The sequence below is a fragment of the Podarcis bocagei genome (assembly GCF_964188305.1).
Source record: "Podarcis bocagei genome assembly, chromosome: 5".
NCBI lineage: Eukaryota > Metazoa > Chordata > Lepidosauria > Squamata > Lacertidae > Podarcis > Podarcis bocagei.
In genome coordinates, this window is record NC_138129.1 from 66603164 (window position 1) to 66621068 (window position 17905).

Consider the following 17905-nt stretch of genomic DNA (forward strand, 5'->3'; position numbering starts at 1 on the left):
GTGGTCCATAACCTCTCCCAGTCTTCTGACATGATGTTATATCCAATGTCCTGAGCCCATTTTATCATAGCTGATTTAACTGTCTCATCCTGAGTGTTCCATTTAAGCAGCAAGTTATACATTCTCGATAATAACTTGGTCTTTGGTTCTAACAGCTCTGTCTCAAGTTTCGATTTTTCCACCTGGAATCCTATTTTTTTGTCTAGCTTAAAAACCTCATTAATTTGGGCATAATGTAGCCAACCTTGCACCATACTTTGTAATTTTTCGAAGCTCTGCAGCCTCCATTTACCTCCAATATTTTCTATTATTTCCCAATATTTCGGCCAGTAGGCCTCCATATTGGGTTTTTTCCGAGCTTTGGCCTCAATTGGTGATACCCACCTCGGAGTTTTGCTTTCTAATAAGTCTTTGTATTTTTTTCAGACCATAAATATTGCTTTTCTGACAATATGGTTTTTAAACATTCCATATGTTTTTGCCTTGTCATACCACAAATACGCATGCCAACCTAACGAGTTATTAAAGCCTTCCAGATCCAGGACATCAGTGTTTTCCAACAAAATCCAATCTTTCATCCAGCAGAAGGCTGCAGCTTCGTAATATAACCTTAAGTCCGGCAGGGCAAATCCCCCTCTCTCCTTTGCATCAGTTAGTATTTTAAACTTTATTCGGGGCTTTTTGCCCTGCCAGACAAATTTAGAGATATCCTTCTGCCACTTTCCAAAACATTCCACTCTGTCCACAATCTGCAAGGCCTGAAACAGAAACAACATCTTTGGCAAAACGTTCATTTTTATAGCTGCAATTCGTAGGCCGTATAGGGCTTTAAAGGTTAAAACCAGCACCTTAAACCTGATCCTGTACTCCACCGGGAGCCAGTGCAGCTGGTATAGTACCGGATGAATGTGATCTCGCAGCGAAGACCCCATAAGGAGTCTCGCCGCGGCATTCTGCACCCGCTGGAGTTTCTGGGTCAGTCTCGAGGGCAGCCCCACGTAGAGCGAGTTACAATAATCCAGTCTGGAGGTGACCGTCGCATGGATCACAGTGGCTAGGTCAGGGCGAGAGAGATAAGGGGCCAACTGCTTAGCTTGGCGGAGATGGAAAAATGCCGCCTTTGTTATAGCTGTAATCTGCGCCTCCATAGAGAGGGAGGTATCGAAGATTACACCCAAACTCTTAACGGACGGTGCTGGCACTAATTGCACCCTCGCAAGAGATGGGAGTTGCCCCCTCGATCCCATATCGTCCCGCCCCAGCCAGAGGACCTCTGTCTTCGAAGGATTTAACTTCAACCGGCTCCCACGTAACCATCCAGCCACAGCTTCCAGACATCTGGTCAGTGTGTCCGGGCCGAGTTAGGATGGCCATCCATCAACAGATAGAGTTGGGTGTCATCAGCATACTGATGGCAACCCAGCCCAAAACTCCGGACAAGCTGGGCGAGGGGGCGCATAAAGATGTTAAAAAGCATCGGGGAGAGAATCGCACCCTGAGGCACTCCACACACCAAGGAGTGACGCGATGACAATTCCCCCCCAAGCGCCACCCTCTGTCCCCGATCAGAGAGAAACGAGCGCAGCCATTGAAGGACTGTGCCCTGGATCCCCACGTCGGCAAGGCGGTGGTCCAGGAGTTCGTGATCGACCATGTCAAAGGCTGCTGACAGATCTAGAAGAATCAGCAGCCCCGACCCGCCTCGATCCAGCTGTCTGCGGAGATCATCTGTTAGGGCGACCAGAGCCGTCTCGGTCCCATGGCCAGCACGGAAGCCGGACTGGAATGGATCCAAAGCAGATGTTTCATCCAGGAACCTACCAAGCTGTTCAGCAACCGCTCTCTCAATCACCTTACCCAGGAATGGAAGATTCAAGACCGGGCGGTAATTGGATAGATCTAAGGGATCTAATGATGTTTTCTTTAAGAGCGGACGCACCACCGCCTCCTTCAGTTCCCCTGGGAATATCCCGGTGCCAAGGGACAAATTGATGATATCCCCCAGGGGGGCCCGCACCTCGTCTGGACACGCTCTAATCAGCCATGACGGGCACGGGTCAAGAGGACAGGTGGTGGGCTTTCCAGCTTGGAGGAATCTGTCCACATCGGCTGGAGATATCCGGTCAAAGTGGTCCAATACTGGACCCGAGGACAGTCGAGGGGCCTCCAGTTCCTTTATTGTATCCAAATTGGCAGGGAGGTCATGGCGGAGCAACAGGACCTTCTCCACAAAAAAGCTCGCAAATGCCTCACAGCTGTGTGTCAGATTGTTATTTAAATTTGGCTGTCCTTCAAGGGACGTTAAAGACCGAATTATACTAAATAATTGCGCCGGGCGAGAGCTAGCGGATGCAATGGAGGCCGAGAAGTAAGACTTCTTAGCGGCCTTCACTGCCATCTCATAGGTTTTCATAAAAACCTTATAAGATGTTCTTGAGGCTCCGTCACGGGCACCCCGCCATACTCGCTCTAGCCGTCTGAGGTCCCGCTTCATTTTCCGAAGCTCCTCGGTAAACCAGGGGGCCCGGTTTCTGCGGGGTCGCAGAGGGCGCTTAGGTGCGATCTCATCAATGGCTGCCAGGAGCTGGGTATTCCAGCCCTCAACAAGCTCAGTCAATGAGTCGCCAGGGGGAGCAAGGTCCCGCAATGCCTGACGGAATATAGAGGTACCGCTTCGGCAGGAAGGTAAACGACATTTCCGTGCACTGCTCTGGTTCACCAGAAGCAGCCTAGTCATGCTGGCCACATGACCCTGAAGCTGTCTGTGGACAAACGCCGGCTCCCTCGGCTTATAGAGCAAGATGAGTGCCGCAACCCCAGAGTCATTCGTGACTGGACCTAATGGTCAGGGGTACCTTTACCTAGTTCCCTAACACTGGGCAAGCTCCATTCAAGATATGCCCATGAACAGCTCAACTGAAATTCCAACCCGATGCTGTGGCTGAGAACATAAAGGATATTTTCACACAACTGGAAGAGAATCAGACAGAAAAGGCAGATTATGTTTAGTAGGCAACTTGCAAGCATATAGTAGGATGATTAACAAGTGGCAGATTTCAATCTGCATACATTTCATATTAGGCTTTCATTAATGTTAAATAGTGTACAACAACTGCATAGTTCCAATAATTGTACCAAAATTGTTTGTGCTATTTGTTCATTAGATAATACTGTGAAAGGGAACTCAACATTTCTGGGGTGGGGGAAGGATTTCATTTGTTCACTGTTTTGGATCTTGTACTGCAATTTATTCCAGAAATCCAAGCTGGCTTCTTACCATTCTCTAATGTTTCTTTTTTTAAAAAATACACCCTCGTTCCAATGGAACATGCCTTCCAAAAGATTAAAGCAAGAATGATATGTCTCGACAGCAAAAGCCACAACACACACCACAGTCCCCTAATTTCTTCCACAGTAGGTTTAAGAGTACATATATAATTAAGTTCAAGCAACTGGTACAGTATGTCTGAATTCAAAGTGAAATGAGCATTATAGATAATATTATGCAAACTGCCATAGCAACAGCAACACAGACTTCTAAGAAATGCTAATATGTTAAGCTGCTCTGCAAAAAATAAAAAATAAAAAATCCTCCCCCCCCAAAAAAAACAACCACCCAAAAGTATCCAAGAAAAATAAATAATTAAACCCAAACATTCTCCGTTGAAAGAATTCTGATTCTTGTCTGTGAAAATAAGGTTATAGTGAAGTCTGCACAAGGTGACTTTTATCCCTCATTTTCATGCGGCAAAGTTTTTATGCCCCCCCCAACTGCCTCCAGGTGGTGATACTGAGATTTACCATGTCCTATGAAGCTTAAACTAAAGTTCTGTTGGCATGAAGACTCAGGTCTACAGGGCATATGCAGGGGGCGGGATGTTACACCCACACACAAACACAGATCCACAAACATGCAAGGGAGCTGCTGTGGATCCATTTTTATTCTTTACTCAAAATACTATACAGAAGAACTAGGAAAAAGTAACATTAGAATAGTTTGGGTTGGGGGTTTTGCTGCTGCAGTTGCTTGCATAGAGATTTTCTTAATTTTTATAGGGACGGAGGTTGCAGTAGATTTTGCCCATTTAATGGCAGTAGGTGTTATGGGGATACTTCAGGTGCTGTGTTTTACTGATGAGACGGTTGTGTTTTATAGGATAATAAATATTTTCTCTTCTTGTTTTAAATAATTAATTACTTTTCTCTGGCTATGAACATTTCTAAGGCGGGTTTTTTATATAATGTTTATTACTTTATTTTAGGAAACATGCATATTGTTTTGAGTTTGTGGGGGAGAGGTAGGCTATATACCGAGTTCCTTCTAATTCCTGAAATAGCCTGGCTAGCTTCATGGTGAGGTAATGGGTTGTTAAGGTAAAAAAAGAAGCAGATCTGCGTCAGATGACAAATGGGTGGGCTCCACTCTCTCAACTCACTGGTAGTTGGAAAGACAAAGCCCAGTTGACATGTGTGAGCTTAAAAGGTAGAAGCTGGAAGCAAGGCAGCCGGCTGGGAAGGCAGAGAGTCAGAGCCATGCCCGATTTCTGCTGGAATCTAAGGTCCCCTTAGGCTGTTAATGCTGTGAACCCCTCCATCATAGGCTGAGGTTGTATATACCAGAATGGACCAGACATCATAAAGACACCGCAACCTCCGATGCACCTCATTCCAAAAGAACTCGAACCCTGAGTAAGTGCCTGGAACCTCTGGGATCTCACCCTGCTTGGGCATTGGGGTGGTGCACAACAATATATACTGTATTTCTGAGTGAGGTTGCATGTCCAACTCAACTATAGGGCACAGAACTTAAAACACAATTGAATGTGAGAACACAGTTTTTCTGCAGAACTACTATTGACTTAAAGGTAAAGGTAAAGGACCCCTGACCATTAGGTCCAGTCGTGACCGACTCTGGGGCTGCAGCGTTGACCTCGCTTTATTGGCCGAGGGAGCCGGCGTACAGCTTCCGGGTCATGTGACCAGCATGACTAAGCCGCTTCTGGCGAAACCAGAGCAGCACATGGAAACGACGTTTACCTTCCTGCCAGAGAGATACCTATTTATTTACTTGCACTTTGACGTGCTTTCAAACTGCTAGGTTGGCAGGAGCAGGGACTGAGCAACGGGAGCTCACCCCGCTGCGGGGATTCGAACCGCCGACCTTCTGATCGGCAAGTCCTAGGCTCTGTAGTTTAACCCACAGCGCCACCTGCGTCCCATTGACTTAGATGATAACAAAACAAGATGCTGTGCTGTTACATAAGAGCATAAGAACAAGGCTGCTGGATCAGGCCAAATAATCCATCTAGCCCAGCATCTTGTTCTCACTGTGGACAACAGATGCCACAAAATTATTCTACATTTGGTAACCAATTATTTTCAGCCACAGAAGCAAAACATTCCGCAGAGGTGGTACATCTCTAGGACATACATAGTTTGGACAAAGTTGAAGGAAGAGCAAAGGCCTCAGGCAATCTCAAGGGCAGGATGACAGCAGCTTGTTTCAGTTTACTATGAAATGTAAAGTATAAGTTACAAATCGCACACACACACACAAATATCTTATTTATTTAAAAAACAAAGCCAGAAGGACACCATCAAATATAACTGAACCTCATAAAAATACTTTTACAGTTGAGGTGACTGAGGTAGGTTTTCCCCTTTTCACACTTTAAAAGAAGGTTCTCCATCTACTGTAGTATTGTTTTGACTTCCTTCCGGCCACATTGCTGTTCCTGTGCCAGATCACCAAAGAAACAAAGCCTAACTCATATTTCCATGGTGAACTGGCACAGAAGCAGCAAGCTGATAGGAAGCCTGAACTTTGCAGAGAGATTCTCCTCCCCCTCCCCACAGCCTTCTGACTTCTTTCCAGCCACATTGGTGCCTACCACTTACTTACAATTTTCAGAATGATACTGCTGCTAGGAATAGGAGAACTTAATCTTTTTCTAATTTCACTATTTTAAAAAAGCCCTTTGTCTACAAGACTGAAGACCTAGAGAAACTGCTGTAGGTACAACCAACCAGCCAGTTTTCTGGTAAAATATTAAAATCTAGTTAATACATGACTCAACAGGGGTTAAGATTATCATCTACAAATCAGCATTTGCTTTATAAAATATAATAGAAAATGTCAGGTGCTGGTGTGGTTGCTCAAGAGCAAACAGGCAAGACTCCAACCTGTCTTTTCCAGCTTTATTATTAGTGCAAACTATTTACAGTGAAGAACATCACAAGTTCATGTCTGGCTCAGTCGCTAGTAGAATCTGGGAGTGGGCCGGTCCTTGCACCTCCTGAAGCATAACAGTCACGTGACCCCCAACCTTCTCCTCCCTTCCCTTCCCTTCCCTTCCCTGCGCCTAAACCTACTGCACAGAATGGGTACTGGCAAAGGGGTACTGCCCCCTTCTCCGGTTTGCTCAGGCTTGGTGTTGAGGCTCTCCCTAGCATCCCCTGGTCCCAACCACCTCCTCTCCACTGGAGGTGGGGCTTCCCTCCTCGCCAGAGGAGGAACTGCTTCGCAAGATTTCCGGAGGCTCCCTATAACACAACTGCCCTTCCACCTCTCGCCTCTGAGCTGATGGCAGTTCCCTGACAGAAAATGATAAAAAAACACTGGGAAAATAAAATGGTATTAAGTCTTATCTTTCTTAACTCAGTTTGGAATAGTATTCTCACATGGAGAAACTAGCAACTTCACAATGCTTCTAAAATGCGCGCTCTCTCTCTCTCTCTCTGAAACACCCCACACACTTACCATGTTTTCTAAGGTCACCATTAAAAGAGCATATGACACATTTATTTTTCGAGAAAACATAATTTATGCAATAAAAGTAGATGTAGGGAAGAATAATACTATTTATGCTACAAGAGCACTCACAGACCTTGTTTATGTCTCATTTAAAGCAATCCATCCACAAAACTTCAAATTTGAAAAGCAATTTAAAATGGATAATTTTTCTTGCATACATTTGGATGGCTAAGCAGCTGTTTACTACATGAAATGAATATTCAATATTTTAAAAAATATGCCTTGTGTTTCAGCAGTGTAGCTTTTCGTGCATCTTAACAATATTGTACAATACAGAGCAAAAACTTGAAATGATAGGAAATTATCAACTGCATCTTAGTCCGGACATCTTTCCCCCTTTTAAATTGGAAATAACAAAAAATCATGCAGAAATGGTATGGCCTATAAGGTTTTACTTCCTCATCTCCTGTTTGTCTAATTTAGGCCTAAAAGGGCCACTCCTGCTATTTTCCTCCTGCTGTTCTCTCTGCATTTGCTGGTCCTGTAGTTCCTGCAACCTCTGAAATATTTTTACTGTTACCGTGCACACCCCTGGTGGTGTAGGCATAGCAGCTCAGAATATGACCAGAAAGCCCTTGGTTTAAGTCTTCGTCACTTACCTCAGCAACCTTACTTGTAATATGGATACAATAATATCAAGTTTCCTTACAAAGTGATTGTGTAGCTATGTTTGCACATAACTCTAATCCATAGTTAACATAAGCCAAGGTTTATAAACCAACAACAAATAATGACTCATGAGTGTTGGTTTGTTAGTATTACTAAATCATAGTTAAGACACTGGACCAGGTTTGGATAATCAAACTAACCTATGGTTTATTAAACCATTGCATCGTGTTATGTGCTAACCAAGCCAATGTGGAGTATAATAATTCCAGATTCAGCAAGATCTAAACTGCAAGTACAGTGGTACCTCGGGTTACAGATGCTTCAGGTTACAGACGCCGCGAACCCAGAAATAGTACCTTGGGTTAAGAACCAGGTGGCGCGTTGGAAGATGGCCGACAATAACATCTCTCTGACCCATACGAGGTACTAAGGGGCTGCTATGGGAAGTATGCAGCCTTCCTGAACTCCTCCAGGATGTGGAGGAGAACTGTCCTGCCAGCGGTGTTCACAATGCACCCCCTGAAATGAGTGATGGGGGTGCCGAACACTTGGCACAGGCCCTCGGTGAAGTCAGATCTTCCTGACGCTGATTCCAATTAGCGCGTGCTGGTTGCTTCAGCTTGGAATTATAATTGGAAACATACGATTGGAAACGAAGCTGAAAGCACATACATCAAGTAAAGCTCGAAGATAAGACTGCTGATTAATGGATCTCTGCGACCAGGAGTGATGGATGGATAAGTAAATCTTCTGATGAATCACCATAAGGAGACTGTATGTTTGGAATGAAAGGGGGGTGGAGGAAAAAACTCTTTTTTTCTTTGCATGATGTGACATTAATAACCCTTCACCCCAGATAGAAACAAGATCGTCATGTTTCTATGAATCACAGGCAGGATTTTAAGAACTATGTGGGATGGAGTATAAGGAAAGAAGACTGCAGAACGGTGAGAAAAGAAGAAAATTTTTATGACGCAGTTAAAAAACGGCGTCTCGCCATGACAGGTTTGCCGAGGAAGAAGGACTGGGGGAGGAGAATCAGGATTGTTTGAACCCGACAGAACCCCCAGACTCATTTGTTATTTGGTAAGCCTGAGAAAAATAAAGGACAGATCGGAGATTAATTCTGTTTATGGAAGCGTTGTACAGAGGCTGTCCCGGATCGATATGATTTTTGGAAAAGTACAAAATCCACATAGAATGCCAGCTGTTAACCTGCTTGTGAAAATCATCAGAGATCGCAAAGAAAGGAATTTATGATAACAACAAGAAGAGAAAAGAAGTAACACAGGACTTTCCGGATCAAACTGGAGAGAACTGTCTAATTAATGCAGTAAGATAAGTGATGCTGTTTTGGACTCGAGCTGAGCTTGATGTATGGGTACCCCCAACAAAATTTAAAATTTGGCTGTATAATTTGGAATCAATGTGATAATGTGATGTGATTGGCCTGTTAATAAAAAATTATTTTTTTTAAAAAAAGAACTTTGCTTCAGGATGAGAACAGAAATTGTGCCGCGGTGGCACAGCGGCAGCAGGAGGCTAAAGTGGTACCTCAGGTTAAGAACAGTTTCATGTTAAGAACGGACCTCCAGAACAAATTAAATTCTTAACCCGAGGTACCACTGTATTATCTGATGATTAGAAATCATTAATACTTATATGCAAAAGCAGGCTTTAAATTGCAAAAATGGCACCCCACTATACATTAATCCTACTTTGGTTTCTCCCCTTCATGGATCACTGCCTTGCCATGGCGAAGGGGCTTGAATAACTCAGAGAAGCTATGAGCTATGCCGTGCAGGGCCACCCAAAATGGACAGGTCATAGTGGAGAGTTTTGACCAAACGTGATCCACCTGGAGCAGGAACTGGCAAGCCACTCCAGTATCCCTGCCAAGAAAACTCCATGGACAAAGACAACAGGCATATAAAAGTTATGACGCTGGAAGATGAACCCCTCAGGTCGGAAGGCGTCCAACATGCTACTGAGGAAGAGCGGAGGACAAGTACAAGTAGATTCAGAGCTGATGAAGCGGCTGGGCCAAAGCCGAAAGGATGCTCAGTTGCGGATATGCCTGGAAGCGAAAGGAAAGTCCCATGCTGTAAAGAAAAATATTGCATAGGAACCTGGAATGTAAGAACCATGAACCTTGGTAAGTTGGATGTGGTCAAAAATGAGATGGCAAGAATTAATATTGACATCCTGGGCATCAGTGAACTAAAATGGACGGGAATGGGCGAATTCAATTCGGATGACCATCACATCTACTACTGTGGGCAAGAATCACGTAAAAGAAATGGAGTGACCCTCATAGTCAACAAAAGAGTGGCAAAAGCTGTACTGGGATGCAATCTCAAAAATGATAGAATGATCTCGATACAAATCCAAGGCAGACCTTTTAACATCACAGTAATCCAAGTTTATGCACCAACTACTGGTGCTGAAGAAACTGAAATTGACCAATTCTATGAAGACTTACAACACCTTATAGAAATGACACCAAAGAAGGATGTTCTTCTCATTATAGGGGATTGGAATGCTAAAGTAGGGAGTCAAGAGATAAAAGGAACAACTGGCAAGTTTGGCCTTGGAGTTCAAAACGAAGCAGGGCAAAGGCTAATAGAGTTCTGCCAAGAGAACAAGCTGGTCATCACAAACACTCTTTTCCAACAACACAAGAGACGACTCTATACATGGACATTACCAGATGGGCAGCATCGAAATCAGATTGATTATATTCTCTGCAGCCAAAGATGGAGAAGCTCTATACAGTCAGCAAAAACAAGACCTGGAGCTGACTGTGGCTCAGATCATCAGCTTCTTATAGCAAAATTCAAGCTTAAACTGAAGAAAGTAGGAAAAACCACTCGGCCGGTAAGATACAATCTAAGTCAAATCCCTTATGAATACACAGTGGAAGTGAGGAACAGGTTTAAGGATTTAGATTTGGTGGACAGAGTGCCTGAAGAACTATGGATGGAGGCTCGTAACATTATACAAGAGGCAGCAACTAAAACCATCCCAATGAAAAGGAAATGCAAGAAAGCAAAGTGGCTGTCCAATGAGGCCCTACAAATAGCGGGGGAGAGAAGGCAAGCAAAATGCGAGGGAGATAGTGAAAGATACAGGAAATTGAATGCAGATTTCCAAAAAATAGCAAGGAGAGACAAGAAGGCCTTCTTAAACGAGCAATGCAAAGAAATAGAGGAAAACAATAGAATGGGAAAAACCAGAGATCTGTTCAAGAAAATTGGAGATATGAAAGGAACATTTTGTACAAAGATTACCATAATAAAAGACAAAAGTGGAAAGGACCTAACAGAAGCAGAAGACATCAAGAAGAGGTGGCAAGAATACACAGAGGAACTATGCCAGAAAGAAATGGATGTCTCGTATACCCCAGGTAGTGTGGTTGCTGACCATGAGCCAGACATCCTGGAGAGTGAAGTCAAATGGGCCTTAGAAAGCATTGCTAATAACAAGGCCAGTGGAAGTGATGATATTCCAGCTGAACTATTTAAAATTTTAAAAGATGATGCTGTTAAGGTGCTACACTCAATATGCCAGCAAATTTGGAAAACTCAGCAGTGGCCAGAGGATTGGAGAAGATCAGTCTACATCCCAATCCCAAAGAAGGGAAGTGCCAAAGAATGCTCCAATTACCGCACAATTGCACTCATTTCACACGCTAGCAAGATTATGCTTAAAATTCTACAAGGCAGGCTTAAGCAGTATGTGGACCGAGAACTCCCAGAAGTGCAAGCTGGATTTAGAAGAGGCAGAGGAACCAGAGACCAAATTGCAAACATGCGCTGGATTATGGAGAAAGCTAGAGAGTTCCAGAAAGACATCTACTTTTGCTTCATTGACTATGCAAAAGCCTTTGACTGTGTCGACCACAGCAAACTATGGCAAGTTCTTAAAGAAATGGGAGTGCCTGATCACCTCATCTGTCTCCTGAGAAATCTCTATGTGGGACAAGAAGCTACAGTTAGAACTGGATATGGAACAACTGATTGGTTCAAAATTGGGAAAGGAGTACGGCAAGGCTGTATATTGTCCCCCTGCTTATTTAACTTATATGCAGAGTTCATCATGCGAAAGGCTGGGCTGGATGAATCCCAAGCCAGAATTAAGATCGCCGGAAGAAATATCAACAACCTCAGATATGCAGATGACACAACCTTGATGGCAGAAAGTGAGGAGGAATTAAAGAACCTTTTAATGAGGGTGAAAGAGCAGAGCGCAAAATATGGTCTGAAGCTCAACATCAAAAAAACTAAGATCATGGCCACTGGTCCCATCACCTCCTGGCAAATAGAAGGGGAAGAAGTGGAGGCAGTGAGAGATTTTACTTTCTTGGGCTCCATGATCACTGCAGATGGTGACAGCAGTCACGAAATTAAAAGATGCCTAATCCTTGGGAGAAAGGCGATGGCAAACCTAGACAGGATCATTAAAAGCAGAGACATCACCTTACCAACAAAGGTCCGTGTAGTTAAAGCCATGGTTTTCCCAGTAGTGATGTATGGAAGTGAGAGCTGGACCATAAAGAAGGCTGATCGCCGAAGAATTGATGCTTTTGAATTATGGTGCTGGAGGAGACTCTTGAGAGTCCCATGGACTGCAAGAATATCAAACGTATCCATTCTTAAGGAAATCAGCCCTGAGTGCTCACTGGAAGGACAGATCGTGAAGCTGAGACTGCAATACTTTGACCACCTCATGAGAAGAGAAGACTCCCTGGAAAAGACCCTGATGCTGGGAAAGATGGAGGGCACAAGGAGAAGGGGACGACAGAGAATGAGATGGTTGGACAGTGTTCTCGAAGCTACAAACATGAGTCTGACCAAACTGCGGGAGGTAGTGGAAGATAGGAGTGCCTGGCGTGCTCTGGTCCATGGGGTCACGAAGAGTCGGACACGACTAAACGACTAAACAACAACAACAATTTTGGTTTCTGCAGATCTTCCCTCCTGTCTAATGGGTAATGTTGGCACTGCTTATTCCTCTCTCTGTTTATAAACTGGGATCTGTATCCAATGAAGCCCTCCACATAGGACTAACACTAGATACAATACTCCACATAGGACTAACACTAGATACAAGCCATAGTGTCCCATGGTTGGACATAGTAGATGGTAAACCATGGGAAGAAATAGGGATGGAGGCAATTGCTGCTAATGGGAAGTCTCCCAAGGTATGTTTCAGAATACTTGACAAAGAATTTTCCTTGAATAAAGCCCATCAGAAAAGTCACTTGGTGCCTGGAATGTCATTTGAAAGCAGAACTGAATCAAATTAGATATACTGGTAGTTTGCTAAAATGACAATAACATTATGGCAGGCATGCCCAAAATTGGCCCTCCAGCTGTTTTGGGACTACAATTCCCATTACCCCTGACCATTGGTCCTGTTAGCTAGGGATGATGGGAGTTGTAGTCCCAAAACAGCTGGAGGGCCAAGTTTGGCCATGCCTGCATTATGGTGTCTGGCTTGACTATGAGGTTCAAGCGAGTCTATGGATGAACTGAAGAAGCAGGGAATCCAGAGGCAGGTGAAACAGAATAGTTCCTTTTCTTGGGCTCCACTTGTTCTGCTAGTCTCTTCCTCCCTGGCAGCCTCTCTTCCTGAAGCCCAAGAGAACCATATTGTGGGAGGGGTGCCAATATGCCCTCTCACACAACATGCTCCCTTCCACCCTTCACATTCTCCTTTGGAGAGCTTGCTTGGGCTGCTTTTCCTCTGCTACCCTGGGGTAGTCAGCATTTTACTATTTCCAGGTCTGCCTGCAACCTGACAGTCCCTTTGGGTACCATTCCAGAAGCACCATCTGGTGCAGCCTGGGATCTCATTGGCATAGAAACAAGAAGTCCAGCATCTCCCCATAACCACCAAACAAACTGAGTGTCAAAGGGCTAAGTATACAGGAATATACCCCACCACACGAGTTTTAGCAATATGACTTCCAGAATTAGACTCATTGAAAACAATGAAGTAGATTAGGGGTATTATAGGAATTTGTTTTCAAACATGAAAACAAACACATCCATTGAAAATGAACACGCAGACACACCCACAAATCATTTCTCCGACTCTGAGCTGCTTTTTGCTGCCTGCAGCTGTTCTGCTAAATGCACATCTGGTGGGTGTAATGGCTGCTCCACCCTAATGAGTTAACTCTCTTGCCAGGCATATGCTCATTTGCATGATACAGAGATCACAATGTCTCTCTTGCAGGAGTTGCTGCTGGTTGAAGCTTCGTCAGTGAATCATGGCTTACACGTACACTCTCAACCATCCATCAATATTTACCGCTACTTTAATTACAATTGTAGAACCAAGGCCATTAGGACAAATTGGACTTTGCTACGCTGCCATAAATCTGGTGTAACTTCATTGATTTCTAGACAGTTACTCCAGATTTACAGCAGTGTAGATGAAATCAGAATCCTATTCAATGTGTCCAAAGGAAGCTGAGTGGCAAATGATACACAATTTCCACATCAAAGGACCAAGTGACTATGATCTTTCCCCCCAGTTGGACTCTCTCCCCTTGTTAATACAGCAGTTTACTCAAAATCTTCTTTTCATCTAGCAGGCAAGGCAATAAAGTTTACTCTCCAGTGTCAGAGAACCAGAGGTATACAAGTAGCAATATACTGTGATTTAAGTGCAAGACCTGAACACACAATATGCTGTGCTGTTATGAGACTCTTCTGCCAAACTGTATGAGATTTTGTTTTCCAATATGAGTAAAAGAAGCAAAGAGAGAAAATGGATGGAAGACACTGGAATATATTTGATCAGCTTCTTAGAGACCAGGAGTTTTTAAATTCAGTGAGGAGAGGGGGAAGGGATGCTCAAATACTTTTCATTAAGAGGCCCCACCTCTGCACCAACAAATAGCTGAACAGATCTGAGCTTCTGGGTGGGATTGTGTGCATAAAAATACTGAGGAATTTATTTGTTACAATAGCATGCATTCAAAAGAAAAAGATGAAATTGAATCAATAGAACTTCATGTTTTTAATGGAAGCTGAGACTGTTTCAAGAGGTTTGAGATCAATGTGTCTGCTATGAAGACTAAATATGCCAATATCCCTCTTCTGAGAATTTAAGCAAGAATACCACAGCCCAGTACTGCACCCCCCAAAGTGGCCAGCAATGTTTCTTGGATGCTCACAAGTGAGAAATATTAATTATTATTTTTGTGATAATCAAAGGTAGTCAGCTTCTGAATACAGAGGAACCCTAAGCATGTTGGACGGCTAGCAAATTTTCACAGACTTCACAGAAGAGGAAGGAGGATATGAAAAATAGTCTACATTAATACTGCTGTGGATTATTCAAACAGAAAATAAGGAGGCACTATACTGTACTAACCACTCGATTTATGCAGGCTGTGCATCCAACATAGAGTTGCATTACACAGAGGCAGCTCAAGGCAATCTAAGGAGGATTCCAGTGCTCCTATTCCAGCTTCAGGCAATGATCAAGAAACAAGTTTGACCAAAAGAATCCTCAGAGATAGCCCATTGCTAGTAGTATGATATACTTGTCAGCAAAGCAGAGCATTCTGAGGTGTTTACAGACCACCAGCTATGCTTTAAAGCACAAAGCACAAGTCCCCCCCTGCAGATCTTTTGAAAATTGCTAATGCCCTTGGTAATGATGACTTGATTATTTCCTGCATGCTGTAGCCATTGCACTGTGCCGTGCTAGATGCTGTCTGATTTTTATTACATTTGTTATTGCTTCCTTTAATTCTGCTATTGCATTTCATTGTATTGCAGTTTGCATTCCACAGAATTCAAATTGCAATGCAGTAAAATACAATATAAGAAATATTGTTGGCTTCTCTCTGTTTTGAGAGGCAATGGAGTGTCTCTACTAACTGCTGAGTTAGCCAGACATGCCATGGACCACCTGTATGAAGCTCATGAACCACTGACAGCCCACAGACTACAGTTTGGTAACATCTATTTTAGAGAATCAGATCCAGTTCAGAGGTTCAACATTCACTTAACAATATTAGGCAATTGCTCTCAAGAACATAATACATAGCAACTGGATGCTCAGAATTTGTTACTGCTCCATAGATCATTCTATAGCAGGGTGGTCCAACTTGCAGCTTGAGTGGCTGCATATGGCCCTTGAGGCCTTTTTCATGGTCCTCAGCAACATTTGACACTTGCCCCCAGCCCTCGTGCTGCCTTCCCAAAGCTGGGCTTTGGGATGGAGCTGTGATGGCTGTGACAGAGTCCTAGAGTCCATTCCCCTGCTTCCCAAAGCCAAGTTAGCACTTTTGGAGCTTTAAACTTCTAGTTGTGCTTAATGTTACATTTAAAATCCAATGAAAATCAGATACAACCAGTAGTTTTTATAGCTCTAGAGAGCATATGCTCTCCCAATACAAGTAAGCTTTAGCCTTAAATGCTGCTGAATGTTCTTCTTCTGCCTAGTCAGAATGAATCATTGCTTGTAGTAGGGAACAGATGTTGACAGTATTTCTGCATTTTACACGAAATGGCTAGGTGAGGAGCTGCTAGGTAGAGACAGGCAACTGTCTCTTGAAAAAGCCTTCTAAGAATATCCTTCACTTCTTCAGCACATTTTTTTAATGCCAGTGTCATCTTGGGATTGCTATTTATTGTTTTCCTTATTTAATAATAGTGTTGAAAGCATATTACACACAATACAGACCTTTGAATAGAAGCCCAGGAACTGAAACTAAGTTATAGCAACATGGGAGGTGACACTGTCTATGAAAGAAGGACAAGAAATAATACAGTGGTATTTGAGAGAAAGCCCCGAGCAACAGAAGTCTTGAAACCATGTGTCTGAGAAGTTAAAAAAACAGACCTAGTTCCTGTTTCCAAAATAACTTTCCAGTGTCCACCTTGCAGAAAAACTAAAGTTGTATGTTATAAGGAACTGGAGAGCTCAGCAAGGAGAGAAACTTACTTAGGTATCCCAGATGTTTATAAGGACACAGATTTTTTTTTTAAAGCTGCCCTTCTGAGATGTGATCAAGGGTCCATTCAGCCTTCCACATCCTGGTGTAGTATCTCTGAAAAACTCACAGGATTGGCATAATGTAAAAGCCCCACCTGGAATGCAGCAATCCGAGGCAGCACCAAGCACCCAAATGATAATTTTGTTTGTCTGAATGGAATTGCAAATCGTATTCTGGAACATACGAATAATAAATTTAGTCTAGTGAAGTGCCCACTGTGACATGAATTGGAGCACCAGGAGAAGAGCCCATATGCTGCAGGGGCCTCCAGGTGGTGCAATGTGCATCTTTAACATAGCCCTACAGCTGTTAAGGGCACCACTCACTTAAAGGGATCTGTCTTGGGCAGGCTTTCTCAACCTCGGCCCGCCAGTTGTTTTTGGCCTACAACTCCCATGATCCCTAGCTAGCAGGACCAGTGGTTAGGGATGATGGGAACTGTAGTCTCAGAACATCTGGAGGGCTGAGGTTGAGGAAGCCTGGTCTTGAGCTAACACTCAGTAGGGAAGGGGCAAAACCTGTTCCCTTGGTCCTGCTTACCTCACTGTCTTTGGACCAGGGAGGGACCCAATAGGCACAAATAAAACTTGCCATGTTAAAAACACGATGCACTAAAGTAGTGGACAATTTACTGACCATTTACAGAGTTTCCCAGGATTTGAGGACTTGAGCCCAGGTCTGAGACTGAGACCTAGTCAGGTAAGCTACCAGGGATTGCATGCTCAGGTGTCAGACCCCCTTTTCAGTCACAGAAAGGAGGAGCAGCATGAAACATAAGTCCTTCTGATTTCCAGGAAAGATAAAAGCTCTTGGTCTGATGAGAAAGGCTTCCAACATGGGCCCCTTCCAGTCATTCAGCTGGGTATAATGAATGCCCATGGAAGCAGCATCATGGTGGCAGGCATTCATTATAAGAGATCTTCTACCTATACATTTGCATGCATACAGAAGTTAAAACAGTGAAGGCAAATATGATTGCTTTTGCACAGGACCTGCTGCCATGGTGCTAATCTCTCGCAACTAACATCACAGATAGCCACTATTTGACAGCTACCTGAATGCATCTTCTACATCACACTGTTTTTCACCAACCTCTTCCATTTCAAATATTTCCCCCCCTCCAAAACACATGCAACTTACAGTTTACTGTGACTTTTACTTTTTTCACATCTGGGACTGAGACGTCGTTTTCAGCACTGCATTCATATTCCCCAGCTTGGTCTCTTGTAATTCCATAGATGTCCAAATACTGTCCACTTTCAAATGGTTTGGCTGAAATTAAAGGGGAGAGGGAGAGAGAGATTAAAAAGAGTGTACAGGAAATTTCATTGGAGCTGATTGAAGCTCCATTCAGGTAAAAACAACCAGCTTGTTGCAGGAAACTGCTGACAGAACTATTCCTGAAATCAAGGTGACAAACGATTACATCTTTCATCCCTTCTCCCATGTGCTGAAAACAA

The 17905-nt window shown here is 43.6% G+C and overlaps 1 protein-coding gene across 2 annotated transcripts in view; it reads right to left on the reverse strand.

Annotated features, from left to right (window-relative positions):
- NEGR1 (neuronal growth regulator 1) overlaps window positions 1–17905 on the reverse strand; it is a 457176-nt gene that overhangs the window by 128239 nt on the left and 311032 nt on the right. For both annotated transcript variants that reach the window (XM_081193857.1, XM_081193858.1), the window contains exon 4: window positions 17586–17717. In XM_081193857.1, coding sequence (XP_081049983.1) covers window positions 17586–17717 — 132 coding nt within the window. The remainder of the gene's footprint in view (window positions 1–17585; window positions 17718–17905) is intronic.